The sequence below is a fragment of the Hippopotamus amphibius genome, chromosome 3 (genome assembly GCF_030028045.1).
Source record: "Hippopotamus amphibius kiboko isolate mHipAmp2 chromosome 3, mHipAmp2.hap2, whole genome shotgun sequence".
NCBI classification, from domain to species: Eukaryota; Metazoa; Chordata; class Mammalia; order Artiodactyla; family Hippopotamidae; genus Hippopotamus; species Hippopotamus amphibius.
The window spans coordinates 80872169-80893945 of record NC_080188.1 but is presented as its reverse complement, the minus strand read 5'-3'; the positions used below and the strand labels follow the sequence as shown (position 1 = coordinate 80893945).

General features: G+C 40.2%; 1 protein-coding gene across 6 annotated transcripts in view; it reads left to right on the top strand.

The window, feature by feature from the left end:
* LRBA (LPS responsive beige-like anchor protein) overlaps positions 1 to 18031 on the top strand; it is a 687888-nt gene extending 669857 nt beyond the window's left edge. For 5 of the 6 annotated variants that reach the window (XM_057725704.1, XM_057725703.1, XM_057725700.1 and 2 more), the window contains 4 exons: positions 5344 to 5445; positions 8751 to 8947; positions 13236 to 13387; positions 17627 to 18031. In XM_057725704.1, the coding sequence (XP_057581687.1) occupies positions 5344 to 5445; positions 8751 to 8947; positions 13236 to 13387; positions 17627 to 17717 (542 nt within the window). In that variant the 3' untranslated portion in view covers positions 17718 to 18031. The remainder of the gene's footprint in view (positions 1 to 5343; positions 5446 to 8750; positions 8948 to 13235; positions 13388 to 17626) is intronic. The other variant, XM_057725702.1, reaches the window with a different exon arrangement.
* Positions 18032 to 21777: the final 3746 nt, after the last annotated feature.

Genomic DNA, 21777 nt, shown 5'->3' with positions numbered 1-21777 from the left:
AATGATTTTCTTTTAAAGCCAGGTATCATATTTTGTTTTATGTCTCTAAGAGGTCAGATGGTATTAGATTTTACTAACCTGGAAAATTATATTGGTTGTTTTTTATTTCAGGACTTTATTAATTGATGGTAAATATCCATTGTGTATAAAAATTAAGTTGTAGTAAATAATTTGGACTTCACTACAGCTTTTTGACCTTTCCAATAATAGGTATTTATAATTATAATTAGCAGGCTTATAGTTAAGGTCAACAAAACCTGATCCAATGACCATTTAAAATCAAATCATTTATAAATACAGGGTCATATTTTATTCCCTTCCTTGTTTCCACTGTGCATTGCACATAATACATACCCAGTAAATGTCATTAAGTGAAGGAATAAAAGAATGAATGCGTGAACAAATGGGAAATGTTAACTTCTGTTCCAAGAGTCATCTAAACTAAGTATTAATTGGAAGAGATAATTATATTTCTACGAAACTGAGACTAGGGAAGAATTGAACTGCCCTTCATTTCATGATAGATGGTATGAAAAAGGTAAATGAATGAAGGGGATTCTCTGTCTGCTAGTAACAATGTATTTAAACTGCTAATGAGAGCTTTGCAATGCCTTTTTAAAGTAATTTAATTTTCATTAAGCCTGAGGAGATGATGCCAAAAATACCAGGAACTTTATTCATTTTTTAAAACGTAACTCAGTTTGCCAGAAATACATGTCAGGTCTATTTTTACCTGGGTTATTAATCCCCTTTGCCTTAATGGAGACAGATCTTTTGAAATATTTTTCTCATTGGATATTTATGAACAGGATACTAGAGAAATTACTGTTTCCTCCTTCTCTTCTTTCAGGTATAACTTTAAGTGGTTCAGAGTTCATTTGATGGAGAAATACACTTAGCGTTATGAGGGCACCAAAGAAACACATTTAATAGCAGCATTTGTTATTCTGTGTAATGGTGTAAAACATTTCACCTAATATTTTAAAAACATAGGTCCAATATAAATGCTAAGTGGGTATTATGGAGATCTTGTGCTGCTTAAATGCAAGTTGGGTTGTTATAATGGTGACTGTAAGTTAGTAACTGATATTTGCTATTATGTACTGAGAAAGGCACATCTGTAAAAACTGGTGTGTCCTGGTATTCATGGCAGGATTTGGACTGTCTTTAATCTCCTTTGACTTGTTCATCTTCCTTTAAGGCCATCCATAAAGCTGCACTGAGTATCCTTTTCAGCCTTTGGTTAGGATTTGCATCAGTAGTCATAAACCTGCTCTCTGGACAAAGACACCCTTTCCTTTGAAGTAATTGCTCAAGCTTTTCAAAGCAGTCCAAGAAGTCTATCCTCTTTCTCTTTTTATTTTTCTTTAAGAAGAGTTTGAAGTGTAGCCTCTTAAACTAGCAGCAAGATAAATTTTTCTCTTCAGCTTTATTGAAAGCCATGACGATTTTTCAAGCAGCAAGACTTTAAAAGGTTCTTAAGGGAATCTGTTCTGCTTTATGATCTAGCTTTTGGTAGATCCTACTATCTCAGAAAGCAAAAGTAAAGACTTTCTGTATCTATTAACTACTGCAAATTTTTATCAAAGAATTAACCTGATATTTTTCAGAAGACTTTTTCCCCTGCTCTTTATTCAGTTTAGAGACTTCAGTGAGAGATGGCTATAGGTTTAGGGTCTTTGAAAAAATAATATATGGACACTGTTGTCTTATTGGAGCTGATTTCCCTCCTAGGTATTAACTCCTATGGGTTGACAGGTAGTTGGAAGGGGCAGATGTAGGTGGGTGCTGGAGTGAGAGTATGGTTCCCAGATTTTGTTTCTAGGCTTTGCAAACAAATATACACAGACACGTATGTATATTGTTATTGATATGTGGGATGTTATTGCTGTGTTGCAGGATGATGTATAATGATGTAACTATGGAGAAATAGATTCTGTGAGCCACATATGAGCCTGTGTTCTGCCTCCCATCAACCCTTCTACCCTTTGTAATTTCATTCCAAGGGGTTCCCAAAATATCTGTTGAACCTATTAGTTTAGATCTGTTGGATTTAAATCCCATATCATGTAGTTCTGTTTTCTGTAGTGAAATTTTAATACACAAAACATTTGGTTCATTGAAACGTATAAAAATCCAAGTGTTTATTTTGAACAGATTTTTTAATGAGAATGTAAAGAACACTTGATCTGTACCGCATATAATAAAGGGAATACAAAGTTTAGTCTGTAAACAAGACTGGAAATGGCTTTTCTTAGAGGAAATGATATCTCTCCTCATATTGTTGTGTGTGGATTTTTAGAGGCCATTAATATGCCTTTCCTAAAGGGGAGGGGAGTTCAGTAGCAGGGTCATTTTTTACTGGAAATCTAGTGTTTGTGAAACCAGTTACCTGAGTAGAACCCAATGATCATAAGTTTACCCTTATGCTTTCAATTTGTTGTTTTTTCTTTTCCTTTCCTTTCCTCTCCTCTCCTCTTTCTCCGCCCCCCCGCCCTGTATTTCCTGAACTGTCTGTCTAACCTGCTTCCTGGTTTAGAAACATTTTGCCAAACATTGAAGCCAGAATCCTAGCATTGAACAGGCCTTCATTTAGAGATCAGGCCCTAGGAAAAGAAGAATCTCTTTTCAGTTTTAAAATTACACAGCATGTACATGTGTCTTCTGATTTGTAGAGGGAAAAATGATTGGTACAGTGTGGATTACGAGAAACTAGTATTTTGTAAGTAAAGCATATTTATAAAAGTCTTAATCATGATTTTACCAAAAAGAATGCTTATATCTTAACTCACTTTATGGGGTAAATTGTGAGGCTTCCTAAACTCCATAGTCATAGAAAATTCTCAGTATTTCAACTCTTGCATTAAAGAAAGAAATCCAGTTTACAGCAGTCTTCTCACTTCCTCCCCATGTCCCTGAGAAAATATTCTGAGATCTAGAAAACAAAAAGTTAGCATTGGCATGCTTAAGTGACAGCGTCTGTGTCCCCACTATCCATCTGTCCCTCGTTTACTTCGCCTTACACTGAGATTGCTCTCAGTTGCCATCAGTTTTCCTTCAGGCCCTCGTTTTCCACTGAGGGATTCCAAGACAGTTCAAGTGAAAACACAAATCTTGCCCCCCTTAAAATGGTACCTTTTGAAAACAAAAAAGGAACGATCACACTGAAAATATATTCCTTAGATCTTAATGATTTTAATTCTTGATTTTTAAAAAGTTGCCAATAGGTATAATTAGACATTTCAAAAATAACATTGTATGGTATTTTTTTGTGAAATATAGAATGTCTTGGGAAGGGGGGAAACCACGAATTGGGGCTAAAATATTGGTAAGTTTTAAAAATATGACAGTTATTTCTGTTTCTTGTGGCAAGACTTCTCTCCAGCAGAATGTTAAGCAGTTCAGATAGGTTTGCATTATTTGTTTCTTTTCTTAAAAAATTTACCAAATTTGTATGCTTTTTAAGGGAAAAATATAGCTGCTCTTGTAACAAATGCTTTCCGGTTTGGAAAATGTCAAATACACTTTGTATTAAGGTGGGTTTCTCTCCCCAAAGAAGTTTTAAAACTGAATCAAATGAAACCAAGCCCCTTGTCCCACTTATCCTTTGGCATTTTACTGCGTCATTCGAGGTCTCCCTTGGGCACCAAGCGTGCAAGCCAGTTCTTGCTCCTGACTGCATATAGCACAGCCATGGGGTACAGAGTTTGATATGATGCCTTTTCACTCATGTCTCACTCAGAAGTATCTAGAGTCACCAAAAGTGAAGAAGGACACGGCGGGGACACCACTGTGCATCACGCACTCCAATAAGCGCACTGTAATCATGACGTGAGATGACCAGACATGAAGTAACTGCAGTCTCCGGGGGCAGGGGGGCCAGGAGCACAGAAACTAGGCCCTGTCTTCACAGCAGAGGCCCTCTCCTGATTTGGGTCATGGATCTCTGAGCAGTCAATAAAACCTATTTTCCTTCTTTTCCTCCCCACCCCCCAGGAAAACATAGACGTACATAAATTTGCATAACATTTCAAAGAACACATTGACCATGATAAAAACCACTAGTTCATATTTGTGAACAGCAGTATTTGCCTTTCCAAGGACAGTAGGTTTCTGCCGAATTTTCCCTGATCTGCCAGATCTCTCTGCTCAGGGTGGGTGACTGTTCCAAGGATAGCCAAGTGTATGGGGTCAGGATGACAAGGTCTTCTTTTCCACAGAGTTCCACAGCTGGTGGTAGTGACCTGTTTTCTGGGCACGGTTGCCCCTGTGGATTACACAGTACCATTGTCAGTCTTACTATGAAAGCGATCCTAATCGAGGGAATCTAAGACTGCTGACAGAGTCCTGCCCACTGGTCCCTTTCTAAAGGCATTTGTGTCTTTGTCCCCAGAGACTATACAAGTAGCGGACTAGTTTGTCTTGAAATAGTATTCTTCAGGCTAAATACGGAATTCAGTTTATCCTCGTGGCTTGGCACGAACCAAGCCACAAGTCAAGCCCGTTATTGTTTTCCTTATCTGTGCCGGGCCCTTCACAGTGTGGGTGCGGCCTCAGCCAACCACAGCTTTCTTTTTAGTTTGGGACTGAGATACAGGATGACTTCTTCTACCTGTGGAAATGTTTTGAAACATCTTCCATTATTTGGATACTCCTTTTCTGTTCCCCCACCCCACCCCTTCACCTTCCTGCCCTAATTTTCAGTCACTGTCAGTAGAATTACATTTAATAGTCTTACTCCCCCTCTGTTCTTTGAATGAATGAACCATAGAGAAATATACTCTGAGATTTTATATCAGAATAATACATAATTTTGGGAAAGACGGTAGATATTTAAGAGCGGGGCTGCTTTGAGATGTCATGAATCCATGATGAAGGTGATGTTCTTCATCCTGACAGGGGTCTCAGTGGTCCAGGGAGGAGGAGGGCTGGGTGAGGGGGGAGAGGAGGAGGCTGCCCTCTCTTCAAAATGTGAATTAAGCCAGTCCCTACCTTTATAATCATCCATCTAAAAATCATCTACTCAAAGGGCTCATATTCGTATTTGCAAAGTATCTGAGGCAGTTTATAATGCAGATTTTTGTATTATTCTGTTTTAAACTATTGTTGCTTGATAATCATGTAAGGCTTAGAAATTTAGCAACATGTGTTCCTCAAACTATAGCATATAGTTTGGATCTACTCCTAAAATAGGATTTGGGGTCAAATTCCCAAGGTATAAGTTAACGATTTAGGCATTATGGGAATCAGGAACAAATTATTGCTGATTTAATCTGAGTAGAGAGAGGTCATCCCCTGCATGAACTTGAATTGATTTGTTCTTTTAATCTTTTTTTCCTAAAGGTGAGACCACCACTCCTCGGGCCATCTTGACAGGACATGACTATGAGATCACTTGTGCTGCCGTCTGTGCTGAACTTGGCCTGGTGTTAAGTGGTTCTAAAGGTATATCTGTGGGCCCTTCATAAAATGGATGCATTTTTTGGTGTCTTCTAATAACAGATTACCAAAGATGAATTTAGTGCCTTTTTTTCTAAAGCTGTGCTATCTGTGACAGTGGCTGTTAGCCACATGGGACTGTTCACATTAACCGAAATGAAATAAAATTTAAAATTCAGTTCCCTGGTGGCACTAGCCACGTTGCAGGGTCAGCTCAGTATATTCACCTACTACTGACTAGTGGCTACCACATTGGACAGCCCAGAAAGGGAACATTTCCACCAATGCAGAAAGTCCTGTTTCACAGCATTGCACTGAAGAGGCAGGTGAAAACAAGGACCGTCTTTGTGTATTTGTTTATTCTTCTGGAGTCTGACTGGGCTGGGTTCCACCTCATACCTGAATGGAAACTCCTGACCCAGGCTGTTTTACCTTCCAAATCTCTGCACTAGGCAGGGGCTGGGATGGCAGTGAGAAGAGTGGAAAGATACTTTACCTCTCATAGCATTGTCGTACATTTAGGCCAAAAACATTCAGCAAGCTTTCCAAGAGCACACACAACAAATCAGGATCCGACCAGGAACAGAGCTGTTTCCAGTTCATTGTTTATTCAATTGTAGTAGTCTATTCATCTCTCTGTCTCTCTGCCCTGAACTGAGCTCTGAACACAAAAAAGTACTGTAATCACTTATCTTTTAGGCTTATCTGATGGGGAAGTATGTAGTTTTTGAGTCACCTTATCTGTGAACTTTAGTACTTTGTCTGGCTAACAAGACTTATAGTCAGATGTTGGTGTTTAAAAATTTAGTTGGTCAAAACAATGAAATAGTAATAATGATAGCAAGAATTCTATAACTACTGGATTTTTTTCTTTCTTATACCCAATGATTTCATTTATCCTGAGCTAACATGAGTTCTTGGACTGTATATGATCCAAATTGGACACGTAAAATGAACCTGTCATATCAGGCTGGCCTTACTTTGCATGGTGGTACAGCACTGTAAAAATGACCATGTAAGATGAAACTATGCAAAGATATTATTTTTATTTATTTTTATTTTTGGCTGTGTTGGGTCTTGGTTGTGGCATGTGGGATTGTTTGTTGTGGCTCATGAGAGTTGTGACGTGTGGATTTTGTCTCTCTAGTTGTGGTGCGCAGACTCTAGTTGAGGTGCACAGGCCCAGTAGTTGTGGCATGCGGGCTTAGTTGCCCTGCAGCATGTGGGATCTTAATTCCCCAACCAGGGATTGAACCCTCGTCCCATGTATTGCAGGACGGATTCTTTACCACTGGACCACCAGGGAAGTCCCTGCAAAGATAGCAAAAATCACTAATTTCAGTGGGGAATATTATGATTAATACTCAATGGGAAATTTTATGATTGTTCCATGGCCTTTAAAATTTTTTATCAAAACACTAAAAAGTCTCTTGTTCACTTTTATATGTACATATATATATACATACACACACATATGGACATAAAAAATAGTAAAATTCACATTTAGTACACTGTAATTTAAAACATTATGAAAGTATTTTATTTTGTTGTGAAAAATATGTCAAGAGTACTTTGAAAGTGCTTGCCCCCTTCTCTTCATGTAACGTAAGGAGTAAGAATCTTCTCTGTGCCTTGACCAGTTGTCAAACTCTTTCCTAAGTTTGGGTCCACTCCCAACATTTTATCTTCTGAGATTTCAGTGTCATGAAATATCTCCTAGGTTTCCTTTAATGTGGGTTTTCCCTGGTATCACTTCTGGGACATCCTCATGTTTGTTGCAGCCACTTTCCAAACTTATGTCAGCAAGGTCACCCTCATTCACTTCCTCTGGCTGCATATCTCTGGCCTCTCAGTGATGTCAGCACCCCCACGGTCAGCTCTGTCTTCTATAATTCCATTTATGTTTGCTGCAAGTTTCACTCTCAGCTTTGTCACATCTCATTTCCTTACTGCAAATTCATCTTTGTTGGTCACTACCCTCTTTTCATTATCCATTTTTATAAAATGTCATACAGTTCCATCCCTGGGAGACAGGGAGGCAACACAACTACAGAGTTTGCTGTCTGTGCATATGCTGAGTCACAGACATGCAGTGACCACTTATTAACAGACTTTGAAAGAAGTGATGGGGTTGGTCACCTGTCATGATGCACACCTGTTACTTACAGTGATTTGTGGACTGACAAGCTGACCATGAAGTGTGTGCTTTATGCAGTTACTGTGATAACTGAAATCTGAACTGTGGCATTGAGGGACTGCGGTCATTTGGAATGACAACTGAAATTCATGCATGCTGGAACTGTGCAGAGCAAAGACTGCCTTATGTATTTATATCGAGAACACTAAAAACCTGTCAACTCCCTGAGTGGTCAAGAAAAAGCTGGGAGACATGCTTTAGTAGTCATGTGGGGAATAGGTAATGATTCCATGTGGCTACGAGAAATTTAGCCTGGAAAGGAGCAGGGCATGTAGTCTAGTTACCCCTTTTGTCCAACTCAGACATTTCTTAGAACCTACTCATCACACAAGCAGTTTTGGTTACCTGCTCCTCTTTGGCTTTTGCACATAGCAGGCACTCAAAAAAGATGCGGTTTCTCCATCCTCCTCAAGCATCTCAGCCTGGAGGTCAGCCCAGAGAACGGGGAGTAGTGGATGCAGCTGCTTGGTTTAGGGGAAAGCAGGGAGGCAGACTTGTTTGCCAAGGAGAAGTGGCAGAAGGATCTCTGTATGAATTTACCTGGGGGGTGGGGGGCGGGGGATGAGGAGGTAGACTACCAGGGACCTTCTTTTCCTTGCAAAGTAGCAAGCAGTGGGAGGGAAGAAGGCTTAGGCCTTCAGACGTTGCCTTAATGAGTTCTCACCACACAGGCGCAAATGCTGCGACCATTGGGCCCCTGTGAGATGAGGGGAGGGTCACGGAAGGTCATAGTGAGCCTGACGGCAGCCCGTGTTTGAGGCCCAGCCTTCCTGGAAGCTCTTCTAGGATTTGAAATTTGTCCTGTTCTTTTCTGAATTCCTCCAGTTTTTATCATCTCTTGGCATAATGAATTTCACAAAGTAACTTCCTATCTCTTGAGAAGTGAACTTGAACATGTATGACTCAGCTTTCTCCTTTCCCAAGTGAAAGGTGAGGTCTGGCCAGCATGCAGATTTTACAAAATAACTGATATCTAAGATATAATTTTTTAAGGCTTTCTACAACTGTGATATGGTACTGTCATCCTCTTTAATCTGTGCTCAAGATTCAGGTCACATTTGTCTGTTCCTTTTCAAAGACTTCATTTTGCCTTTTGTTTCTCCTGTTTTCTCAGAAGGACCATGTCTCATACATTCCATGAATGGAGACTTGTTAAGGACTTTGGAGGGTCCTGAAAACTGCCTGAAACCAAAACTCATTCAGGCTTCCAGAGAGGGTCACTGTGTCATATTCTATGAAAATGGCTTCTTCTGTACATTCAGTGTGAATGGAAACCTCCAGGCCACCATGGAAACAGATGATAACATAAGGGTAAGTGTACCTTACAGACTTTTGTTTTTAAATTTTTGGCAGTGTTGGGTGTTCGTTGCTGCACGTGGCATATGGGCTCTAAAGTGCAGGCTCAGTGGTTGAGGTGCACGGGCCTAGTTGCTCCGCATGTGGGATCTTCCCAGATCGGGGATTAAACCTGTGTCCCCTGCATTGGCAGGCGGATTCTTAACCATTGCGCCACCAGGGAAGTCCCCTACCTTACAGACTTTTCAGCCTTTTATGTTTTTACCTCAAAGTATAAAGGCAAGTGAGGAGGGAAAGGGTTCACCAAAGAAACCTCTGTGCTTAGTCACCAAGGGCCTCTTTTCCACCCCAAAGGAACATCATCAGGTAGCGCTTGGACAGGGCTCATTTGCTTCCCAGAGCACAGCCCATTACAGCCGTGCTGACTGCACTGCTCAGTCCAAGGTCACTGAGTGAAGCCGGGGATGCTCCTTCAGCCATCCTGGGCGGCTTTCAGTGGCACTGCTTGTTCTTTCTTGCTTTTGGTTTTTTATCTAAGTGCAAGGCATTGTTTTCTGAGTCTCAAAGGTAAAGTAGTGCAGTAAAGTACCCCTGAAACCCGCCCTCTTTACTCTTGAACAGGCTGATGGTGGGAGTGTAGGGATTATGATGATTTAGGATTAGCATCTAAGTACAGACTTTACTTCTTTGTGGATAGCAAGACCCAGACTCACTAAGTGAAGGAAATTTGTGCTTCAAATTATGAAGTGAATCAGGCATACATTTTTTCACTTGGTAGTGCTGTGGACCTTCCAGGGTTTTCTTTCATTTTCAGGACAGGGTGCCATAGTATTAGAGGCTGAAGAGAAGAGTAAGGACTGCTCTTGGAGAGGCTGTTTTTTCAAGGTCCTTCTTTTCTCACCTCTGAACTTCTTGGTACAGGTTAAGGTAACATGAAACTGGTGTTCCTATCATTTCCCGAGATGGGGCTGGAGGTGCATGTGAACTGAGTGCAATGAAGGGACCCAGGATGTGTTGGGGGTGGGAAGAAGGATGCGGAGGCCTCAGCCCTCTGAGTGTGGTGTAGGCTAGTTCTGGCCACTTGACTCATTGTTACTCCTGACCTGGGGCAACTTAGATGACATAAATTCTCCCAGTTTCCTGGACCTAGTCTGGTCACCCCCTTCTCTCACATGAATATTGGGGTCAGGAAGTAGTAAGGAGAAGAAACCCTAAATATAGATTACACTGATCAGACCAAGAGCACTTGCTGCTTCTGTAGCCTAGGATGGCTTCTTAATTCAGTAAACGGCCGCCTTCTTCTCTGCCGTTCTCACTGTGAGTTTTCTCCAGTGCATTTTGACTGCCTCTGCCATGAAGGCTGCACACAGAGACGCTCACACTCTGCTTTTATTTTTCCCTCCCTTCATTTAAACCAAGTACACATCAGAGGATTTTCCTTTCCTCTTTTCTTTACGATGATAATGTTGATAATCCGTCACTTTGAGTTGCGATTATACTGTCAGCTACACTAATAAATCTGTAAAGTAATTTGAAATCCCTTGCTGGCTAAAACAATTTCTGTGGCATTTCAGTTAGTACCAAAGGCTCTGGGAAGTTCCTCGAGGCAGCAGTCAGAGGCTTTCTGCAGACTGTTCGTACACACATGCTTCTCCTCTGTGCCCTGTGGCCGTTGTTTTTTTCCCTCTGTAATACTTCCCGCTGGGTTTTAGGCTTAAACAATCCATTGCCTTTTTCCCAGCACGCCTGCACTTTATCATACTAACTTGTAAGTGGCAACTGTGTGATTGAAGTGAGCTTGCTAAAACGAGCACTGCCTGTGCCCAGCTCCAGAGACCGACACTTTCACAGCTAACTGCCTCGGGAAGGATGGAAGGAAACCACAGGCTGGAACTAAGAGACATCACAGAACAAAAATCTTCACCTCCATCCTGCAGTCCGAGCCTGTATAAGGAAAGGAGACCATGGAAACAAATTAGTCATTAGCTCAGATCAGAAATGAACTTTCTTTGAAATAGCAAGAACCCTGCAGGCAGACGGTCTGCGGAACCTCTGCACTAATCAAGGCCTCCCACCTGTTTTTATTTAGATGCCAGATTGTGCAGTGGCATTTGGTTAACATATCAGAGCACATCAACTAGGCAATGTTTAGATGTCTTAATGAATAACTTCAAGTGGACAGCCTGTACAGAGCAGCAAAGTTATGTTATCCTAAACAAAGGATCACCACCATTTCACCCATAGGAACTCATTTATTTTCTCTTCCTGAGGAAGCTGTGTCTTAGGATGTGATTGTTGCCAGCAGCCGGCTGGGGCCTGCTGGTACCTCCTGGAAACCGGTGCAGCTACGGTGTTGTCCAGCCACTCAGGATTCCAGAGGCTGAGATTCACACGTCCCCAGGCCCTCCTAAAATCTCTAGTCTCAACCTAACCTGGATACTGAGGAGGTGTTTGAGAATTGAGAACCATGTGAACACTGGTTTGGATGGGAGATACGGTGCTGTCCAGGAAATGCTACCCTGGCTGTTACCTCCAGGGAAATTTGACAAGTCCCTCATGACAAAGGCCAATATTAGAATATTAGAATATTTTAGATGCTGATAAATGTGTAGTCCTAAAAATCCAAGTTTTATTTATTTCAACACAGAACTAGGATTAGGGATCTTTACTCTAGGACAAAGAGTTAAAGATTAATGGTTTTAATTTATGTTTTAATATAGCACTTATCCACTAAAAAGCCTCAAGTATAAAACTCAAGTGAACCACAACTGTAAGGTTAATGGATTTTCATCAGCTGAATTTTTTAAGTGTAGCAAATAATTATTTGCTGTAGTCTTCATTGCATTTCCCAGACAGCCCCCTAGAGGTTGCCATTTGTGAAATGAATGGGGGAAAGGATATTGGTTTTTGCTTACGTTGAAAAATCTTAGTTTGTATTTGGTTAAAAGTTAGAGAGTGCTTCTTACGTGTAACTATCTTCCACCCATGGGTTTTGATTTCTTAGATGTATTTGTGTGTTCTTGAGAATAAGCTATATTTAAGAGATCTCTAAAAGTTGACATTTACATGAATGTGAATTGAATGGCTGTTAAAGTCTTTACTTTTCCATAATTAATTTTTTTTTTTGTCAAAGGGTAAAGAGTTAAGGCAACGGTAGTAAAACTCTGAGTGCAGAACAGCATAAATATATTTTTCAGAAGGTAGATATTTTCTTTCTGGCTTGCTAGTACAATCTGGATTCCCACGTTCACTGTGTTCAGGTGGGCATAGGATTACAGATATTTGCAGTAACTTTTAGAACTCCCAATGCCACCCAGCTAAAGAAAGGAAATGTGTATCTTAATAAGGCAGGAAAAGAAGGTTTGCAGGGAAAGGGGCAGTAGGATCCGCTCGTGGAGTAGAGAGGGACCTTTTACATCAGGAGCTGGCAAACTTTCTCTGTAAAAAAGAGTAAAAGCTAGAAATGAATGGATGTGACTTTGTTCCAATAACCCTTATTTATGGGCACTGAGAGTTGGAATTCATATAATTTTCACGTTATGGAATATTATTTTTTGATTTTTTTTTAACTGTGAAAAAAATGTAAAAAGCAGACGGAAACAGGCGGTGGCCTGCCTTTGGTGGGTCTGACAGGATTGAAGAGCAAATTACATGTCTGTACTTCGAGTTTAGCACTGGCAGGAAGTGGTCAGTCCTGGGGCAAGAAGAAAACGCTTAAACTAGGTTTAATCACTCTGGCAGTTGTGGTTCCTTACCACGTTGTCTTCCCAACTGCTGTAAAATTCCAGCAGCCTAGTGAAGGTGCTCAAGCTGTAGGTGGTCTCCTGTGGGGCCGAGCCCCAGAGGCAGCAGTGTTTTAGTGGAGATATGAGGTCAGCTAGCACTGTTTGCCCAGCCTTGGTACAGAACAGGCTTAGGTGTCCACAGCGCCATGGAGAGATGCCAGGAAGCTCCTTATTTTACTCATTAAATGGTGCTGGTCCCTGTCCACAACACGCACTGTTTAATTAGTAGTCATAGAATTGGAAAAGTTTGCCTTCTCATCCTTAAAAAGCAAAAATTTAGGAAAAAAAACAAAAACAAAAAAACTCAAGCATTGCCTGACTTTGCCCATTTGATTTTTGAAAAATAGCAAGTCTTCTGTGACTCATGATTTCCTGAAAACTCCTCACAGGAACACGTACGCACTCTCCCTTCTCCATGCGCTGCAGTAGCTGGCATCATGTCGAATTAACCAAAGATGCAGTGGGGGCCCAAGTTTTCCTAGAGCCATGTGTCTAGTGAATGTTGCTATGTCTCACAGGCCATCCAGCTGAGCCGGGATGGGCAGTACCTGCTCACCGGAGGAGACAATGGTGTGGTCATGGTCTGGCAGGTGTCTGACCTCAAGAAGCTCTTTGCCTATCCAGGCTGTGATGCCGGGATCCGGGCCATGGCCCTGTCTTACGACCAGAGGTAACACTGGAATCGTGGTCTATACTGGTGACATTAAAAACTATTGAGGGAATTTATGTAAATGGACTGGGTTGTGAGGGTCACCTGTGCAATCAAAAAAACCAATGAATACTGGGGTTTCCAGGATACTTTTTAAAAAGCATGATTTTGTTCGATGCCATTGCCAATCTTGGACAAGGGCTAAATTCTCTAGGAATAGACAGGATTTAAGTAACAAAGCCTCCAATTATATTGCTGTAAACCTTTTTATATTTCTTTAAGTCCCTTTTTTCTTAAAGTTTCATGTAAAATGCTTGTGTGTCTATCCATAATGATTCCATTGAGAAATCTGGCTTATTTCATAAAACTTTCATTTTGGGGAGATAATCTTTATCTGGCATCTTATTCTAAATATACAGTCTGTCATTTTAATTCTTAACTTTTTTACTGTGATAGTATATACATAAAATTTACCATTTAAACCATTTTGGGGGGTGGTGTTAAGTATATTTACATTGTTGTACAACTATCACCACTCTCCATTTCCAGAACTTTTCCCATCATCCCAGCTCATAGTATCCTTTGATGTGCAAAAGCTTTTAATTTTGATGAAGTCTAATTTATCTATTTCTTTCTGTTGTTGCCTGTGCTTTCGGTGTTATAAGCAAGAAATCACTGCAAAATTCAATGCCATGAACTGTTTCCTCTATATTTTCTCCTAAGAGTTTTATAATTTTAACTAATAGTTTTTTATCCATTTTGAATTAATGTTTGTTTACATATGATGGTGGCAAGGGTCCAACTTTATTCTTTTGCATGTGGATATCAGTTTTCCCAGCATTATTCGTTGAAAAGACTGTTCCTATATATGAGAGTTTATTTCTGGACTCTCTATTCTGTGGGTCTATATGTCTGTCTCTAAGCCAGTACCACACTGTTTTGATTACTATAGCTTCATAGTAAGTTTTGAAATCAGGAAGTATGAGACATCCAATTTTGTTGTTCTTTTTCAAGATTGTGTTGGCTATTCGGGCTCCCTTGAGATTCCATGTGAATTTTAAGATTTTTTTTTTTCTATTTTTGCAAAAAACATTGAGATTTTGATAAGAATTAGGTTGACGCTGTAGATTGCTTTGGCTAGTATCTTCATCTTAACAATATTAAATCTTCTTGCCCATGAACACAGGATGTCTTTCCTTTTATTTATGTTATCTTTAATTTCTTTCAGCAGTATTTTCTGGTTTTCAATATACATGTCTTTTGCCTCCTTGGTTTATTCCTGAGCATTGTATTATTTTTGTTGCTATGATGGAATTGTTCTCGTATTTTCCTTTTTTTGAATTGTTCACTGCTTGTGTATAGAAACATAACTTATTTTTGTGTGTTGATTTTGTATTCTGCAACTTTGCTGAATTCATCAGCTCTGTTTTCTTGTGGAATCTTTAGGATTTCCCACATAAAGATCATGTCACTTGTAACAGAGATAATTTTACTTCTTCCTTTCCAATTTAGATACCTTTTATTTCTTTTCCTTTCCTAAATTGCTCTAGCTAGGACTTTTCATACTGACTAGAAGTGGTGAAAGCGGATATCCTTGTCTTGTTCCTAGTAACAGGTGAAAAGCTTTCAGTATTCACCACTGAGTATGATGTCAGGTGGGAATTTTTCATAAATGCCCTTTATCATGTTGAGGTACTTTCCTTCTATTCTTAGTTTGAATGTTTTTATAATGAAAGGATGTTGAATTTTGTCAAATGCCTTCTCCCATGTGGGTTTTTGTTTAATTTTGTTGATGTGTTATATTACAATTGATTGATTTTTGTATGTTAAACCATCCTTGTATTCCAAGAATGAATCCCACTTGATCATGGTGTATAATTTTCTTAACATGGTACTGAATTTGGTTTGCTAGTATTTGTCAAAGATTTTTGTATCAGTAATTATAAGGGATATTGGTCTGTAATTACTTTTCTTGTAATGGCTGTTTCACTTTGGTGTCAGGGTGTGTTGGCCTCATTGAATGACTTAAGAAGTGTTCTCTCTAGTTTTTTGGAAGTGTTTGAGTTGGTGTTAATCCTTCTTTAAGCGTTTGGTAGAATTTACCAGTGGAGGTCTCTGGTCCAGGGTTTTTCTCATTGAGAGGTTTTTGATTACTGATTCAGTCTCATTACTAGTTATGTCTATTCAGATTTTCTAATTTTCCATGATTAAATTTTGGAATAATGTGTGTTTCTAAGAATTTTTCCATTTCATCTGGGTTATCCAATTGTTGGCATACAGATGTTCCTAGTATCCTCTGATAATCTTTTTACTTATTTCTATAAAATTGGTAGTAATGTCTCTATGATTTTAGTAATTTGAGCCTTTTTTTCCTTCAGTCTAACTCAAAGTTTGTCAATTGTATTGACCTTTTCAAAGAAACAACTTTTGACTTTGTTGATTTTTCTCTATTTTTCTATTCTCTATTTCCATTCTAATCTTTATTCATTCCTTCTGTTAGCTCTGGGTTTAGTTTGCACCTTTTTTCTTGTTCTTTAAGGTGTAGAATTAGATTACCGATAGAGATTTTTTTAAGTATCTGTGTTTACAGCTATAAATTTCCCTTTTAGCACTGGTTTTGCTGCATCCTATAAGTTTTGGCTTATTTTTTTTCATTTGTCTTGGTATTTTCTAGCTTCCCTTGAGATTTTTTTCTTTGACCAATTGATCAGTTTCCATTGATGTCTAATTTAATTCTGTTGTGATTGATTAGAAAAAATACTTTGGTTTCAGTCTTTTTAAAGTGTATTAAGACTTGTTTTGTGGCCTAACATATGGTTTATCTTGGAGAATGTTCCATGTGCATTTGAGAAAAATGTGTGTTCTGCTATTGTTGGGTGAATGTTTGTATATGTGTTCTGTCCAATTGGTTTTTAGTATTATTCAGATCCTCTAGTTCCTTATCTTCTTTCTGGTGTTCTACCTATTATTGAAAGTGGGGTAGTGACATCTCCAACTGTTATTGTAGAACTGTTTATTCTTGTCTTCAATTCTGTCAGTGTTGATTCCATGTATCTTGGGATTACTGTTTGTTCATCTATGTTTGTAATTGCTATATACTCTTGATGACTTGATCCCTTTTTTCATTAGTATATAGTGTCCTCTTTGTCTCTTGTAACATATTTTGACTTAAAACCTATTTTGTCTGGTATGTATAGCCACCATAGCTCTCTTTTCATTATTATTTGCATGGAATATCTTTTTTTGCCCTTTCACTTTCAACCTGTTTGTCTTCAGATCACAGTCTCTGGTAGACAGCATTTAGTTAGAGCATGTTTTCTTTTCATTTTGCCCATCTCTCTGCACGTTTAATCACCTTACACATGAAGTAATTACTGATAGGAAAAGACTTTTGTCATTTCACTATTTGCTTTCTACGTGCCTCAGTGCTTCTTTGTCCCTCATTTCCGCCTTCTTTTGTATTTAGTTGACTTTTTTGTTGTGACACATTTTAGTTCCTAATTTTGATATGAGGTACTACTGAGGATACTAAGTATGACATCTAAGGACTGTCCTAACCAAACCATGAAGAGAAAGGTCTAAGATAATAAATAGGCTTCTGCCTCCTGGAGAGGTTCCTCTGAACTGCCTGTCTTACTGCTGCATCTCTTTTCCTGCACCACCAGCTCAGGGACAGGGGAGGCAAACAGCAGCTCCTGTCTATGATGATCATGTCAGAGAGTCGCTGTGTTAGGAGGACAAGGCCCCTACCCTCAGCATGATGGACACAAAATATTCTTATGCAGAGCACAGACTAAATTATGTTCAACACTCTGATTTTGTACTCTTCATTCATTCTGTACATGTCAGATAGCTCTGTCACTTGATTGTGTGCTGCTTTGTCTACCAAGTTACTGTATTTTGATTCTGATACCTAATATAAAAAATAGGGCTCACCAGCCCAGCCTCCCTGTCCTAGAAATTATCTAGTCTATCCAAGTTTCTGTGACTCATCCTGCATGTACTCTCTGTACTTTCAATATAAAGCCAAGCTAAGAATTGGATCCTTGTGGAGTGTCAGAGGTGGGACTCTGAGCTTACTCAGGACTGCATTTTAGTCATCAGAAAACATACCATAAATCTCACAAATTGTAGACATGGCTGTCATTGTCTGTATTTACCTTGTGGATTTGGGGAGGGTGGTTCTTTCTTCAGTAACAGAGCCCTACCTAGGAGATAAATAGATTTGTAAACCCCTCTTTCTCTCTCTGCTTCTCCCAGGTGCATCATTTCTGGCATGGCCTCAGGAAGCATTGTTCTGTTCTATAACGACTTTAACCGGTGGCATCACGAATACCAAACCCGCTACTGATGGTGACAGCTGGGCTTCAGCCTTGCCCCCCAGCCTAGGCACAGAAAGTGTGCTGAGCATCTTTCTCTTAGAAATAGCTATTACATCTGAATGTAACTTAAATTTGCTCTAAGAAGCAAAATATTTTTTAAAGTTAATTGCTATTTTTGTAGACTTTGCTTGACTTTTTTGGGGGGAATAGCAAAGCAGAAAACTGGCTGCTGGGTTCTGTAGTTTAAAAAAATCTATATTTTTAGTCATAATGAGAAGTCTATTTTCACCAATTATGGAAATACACAGTGGAGCAAGTAAACCCACTTATTCTAGTTATATTATGGAAAAACACTTCCCATTTATCTGTAATCTTGAGAAATGTATGATTTTAACAATAAGGAAATGGGTTATAATACTGGGATGAGGGAATTTTATGCTGTACTTTGGGTCCTGTATTTCTCCAAACAATTGTGCTTCTTTAGCACTGAAATTTCTGGGATTTAAATAGTAATGTTTAAATTATGGTAAATGTAATTTAAAACATCTCAGTGAATTATTTCTATCAATATTATTCTTCTAGCATGTTTTAGACCTAGAAAATTATGGTTTGAGGGAGGCTATTTTATTTTATTGTGTGGTTATCATAAAGGATCTAATGTTATCACAAGTGTGAAATATTTACGTTTTCCTGATCTGTCCTCTTCTTAGCACACCAAAACGAAAAGATGGAAATGCTCTTGGGCTCACCACCTTTGTTTTTCTTTTAAAGTAAATGCAAGTACCAAAGCTCAGCCCCGAGGTCTGACTGTGCCCGAGCACTGAGGCAGGGCCACTGCCGGGGCTCCCCCACCCCCACCCCCAGGTCTAAGAACAGAGGCTACTGGGTGCTTTGTGAAGCAACACTCGTTTTACCTTCTATTTGTTATTAAGTAATCTTCACCTTCCTTTTGATTAGCAATTTGTACTATGGAAATGTTATTTTGGTGTTGTAGAATTCTACTTTTCTAGTAGATTGCTGTATGGAGTTCTGTGAAAAATATTTCAGAAAAGGTCTGTATTGCATAAATAAATTCTTCGTAAGTTATGAACTCTTGAGTTGAAACTGACGTTCCATCTCTATTTCTCTTGCAACTGACCTAAAAGGGGTCACCTCCTGTTTTTCCTACACATTCAGCTCTTCTCTAAAAGCAAAGATTAGGAATGGAACAACTCAGTTTGACAGAAAAATTAAATAAAATGGTATTTGTAATTGAATTGTTGGACATATCTTTTTCACTCCTAATTTTGAAACAATGATAATAAAATTATTTGCAAGGAAAATGTCAAACCCTGGTTCAGTAATAGTTTTTGAACAATAATCAATAGGAGAGCAACTCTCTTGAATGAAAACAGGAAGATGGGCTTCTCTCTGGCTAGAGAGCTCCCTCTTATTATGGAAGTGAGAACACTAGACCTTTATCTAACAAACAAGGAATTTTAGACACTGTTCTAAACTCCATGGTGGTTTTATATACTTAAACAAAACAATCGATGGTAAAATGTGGGAGACAGGAAGCACATCTTAGAAGCAAAGACATACCTAAGTTACTGGTAAATGAATGTCTTCCCTGGTATCAACCTGTGATATCATGCTTTGGGAACTTTGGGGAAAGTGAAAGAAGAAAATTAGGAATATCTAAGTCATATGCCAGAAGAATAATGTTGATAATATTGATAGAAATACAAGTTAATGAAGCAGCTTCCTCTTGGAGCCAAAGAAGATCGTGCCTCCACTGCCTTTATTGTTTTCAGACTTACAACAATGGAAAATCAACTGAAATGTAAGTAATACTTTACAACTGGCATCAACACACAACTACAGCTGCCCCCTGCAGCCACGGCTTCCACCAACCACGGCTGTAGAACCAGTGGCTGCCAAGGGCCGACTGTATGTATTCATAAAACCAGCTGGCATCAGCACAGGGCTTCTCAGGGATAGAGTCTGTTTAGTACAGTATATGTTAGGGTTTACTCAGCATTCACTTATTTTATCCAATTTTCATTCCTTTAAAAAAAATTACTTGAAATGAATGGAAACAAATTAGGAAAAAAAGTCAAAATCAAGGAGGTGGTTTGGGATGAAACTGGATGACCTACAACAGACGTGAACCGTGGCAGCACGTTCAGTAGGGGACGCGGCTGAGAGTGTGGTGTGTTAAGAGGCACTGCCTCGGGAGAGGAAGGTTTTCCTTCCCGACAGTGTGGATTCTGACTGAAACACCAGCAGTCAAGTCCGTGAGGCTCAGTAATTTAAGCAGTATCATTGGATCTCTGGGTGAAAGCATGAGGGCTTAGAGCAGAGAGGACACGAAAACCTGACAGGCACACTGATAGGAACTGGTGGACAATACACTCAGGAGAAGCTTGTTAAGTGGACCAAACATCCATAAATAAATGTTCCAATAAATTAATCCAATGAAAAGTAACGATTCTGCCTAGAAATAACCCCACGCTTCAGTTGTGCTTGTCAGCATGCGGGACAGTCCCCTACCTGGGAGTCACGAGAAGCCGTGTGAGGTCGGCGGCTTTCAACCCAGGCCGCCCTTTCCCATTCGGCTCCAAGAGCAGAGCCCAGCCACACACCTGAGGCCATGTGTCCTTCCACCTCGCTGTGAGGGGGGCGGAGAGATGGCAGAGGTCACCTGGGTCAAGCTTGCAGGCGGCCAGGGAATCTGGATGCAGCCAGATGGTACGTCCACTTCGCACCCTTTTCTGCAAATATAATTGAATTTAAATGACACACAGGGACTTCCCTGGTGGCACCGTGGTTACGCGTCCACCTGCCAATGCAGGAGACGTGGGTTCAATCCCTGGTTCTGCAAGAGCCCACAGGTCGAGGAACAACTAAGCCCGAGAGCCACAACTACTAAGCCTACACACCACAACTACTGAAGCCCGTGGGGCCTAGAGCCCACACTCTACCACAACTAGAGAAAGCCCACACATGCAGCCAAAAAAAAAGCATACAACAGTTTAGATCCACCAACATAGCACTTTGACGGCAGAGATTTTTACTAGGTACCTTTGATACGTTTTTACCAGATACGATTTCAAGAGCTCTGACTTGGTTTGGTTCTGAGCTGCATCAGCCCCACCCCCTCTCCATCACTGCTGAAGAGCACAGCAGCCCCAGGACAGGTTCCTTCCACATCAAGAAGCAGAAGGGTCTTTTAAACAGTTGGGAGGATCCCACACTGAGCTTGATGGACAAGCTTCACCACTTCCTGGTGTGCGCTGGATGAAGGAGGAGCAGCCAGCCCACAGCCTCACGTCATCACGTGACAGCACATTAGGCCAGAGCATGTTCACAGACACAGAGGAGGAGGACACACATCTCAAAATCTGCATAAACCGTGCATATCAGCAAATACGCCGGTGCCTCCACTTGGCTATTTCTGCCCCAACACAGAGGGAGGAAGGAGTTTTCTACTTCAACTAGGAGAGCAACCAGCCTTGCCACCGCCCTTTTTTGTAGCATAAAGTGTAATGATGTTAACCCTATAGGCATCACCAGTTATCACTGCAGGGAGAAGCAAGGAAGCTGGGAAGGAAGACCATAAAATAGCAAATCAAAATAAAATTTAAAAAAATTTCTTAACTCTGTCTCTTCTATTTTCTCTCAGATGAGTGGGAGAAACGTCTTCTGGATCTTTCTTTTCAACAGACATGAAAAGCAGAGTCCATGATGCATGTTTTGGGTCCCCCAAGTCACATGATCGCTATATAAAACTCCATAGCTACGAGGAATGACACTGACACATCACTCCCCGCCCTGCCACTCTGAGCCAGAAATGCAGGTTCCTCAAACCAGGGGGCGGCACATCCTTTTCTCCAGGGAACAGGGCCGTCTGACCTGCAGGCAAGAGAAGCAGGCGACCTGCAAATGTTCCCCTGAATTCCGAGACCTCGGCAGTCACATGCCAGAAACACACAGTGAATTATTCTCCTGTCTCAAGTTCAGGAATGTTTTTCTTTGCCAAAACCAAGATTTTGGGGGAGCTGGGCAGGAGCATCTGGCCGTGCTGCAGCTTCAGGCTCGGTCCAGCTG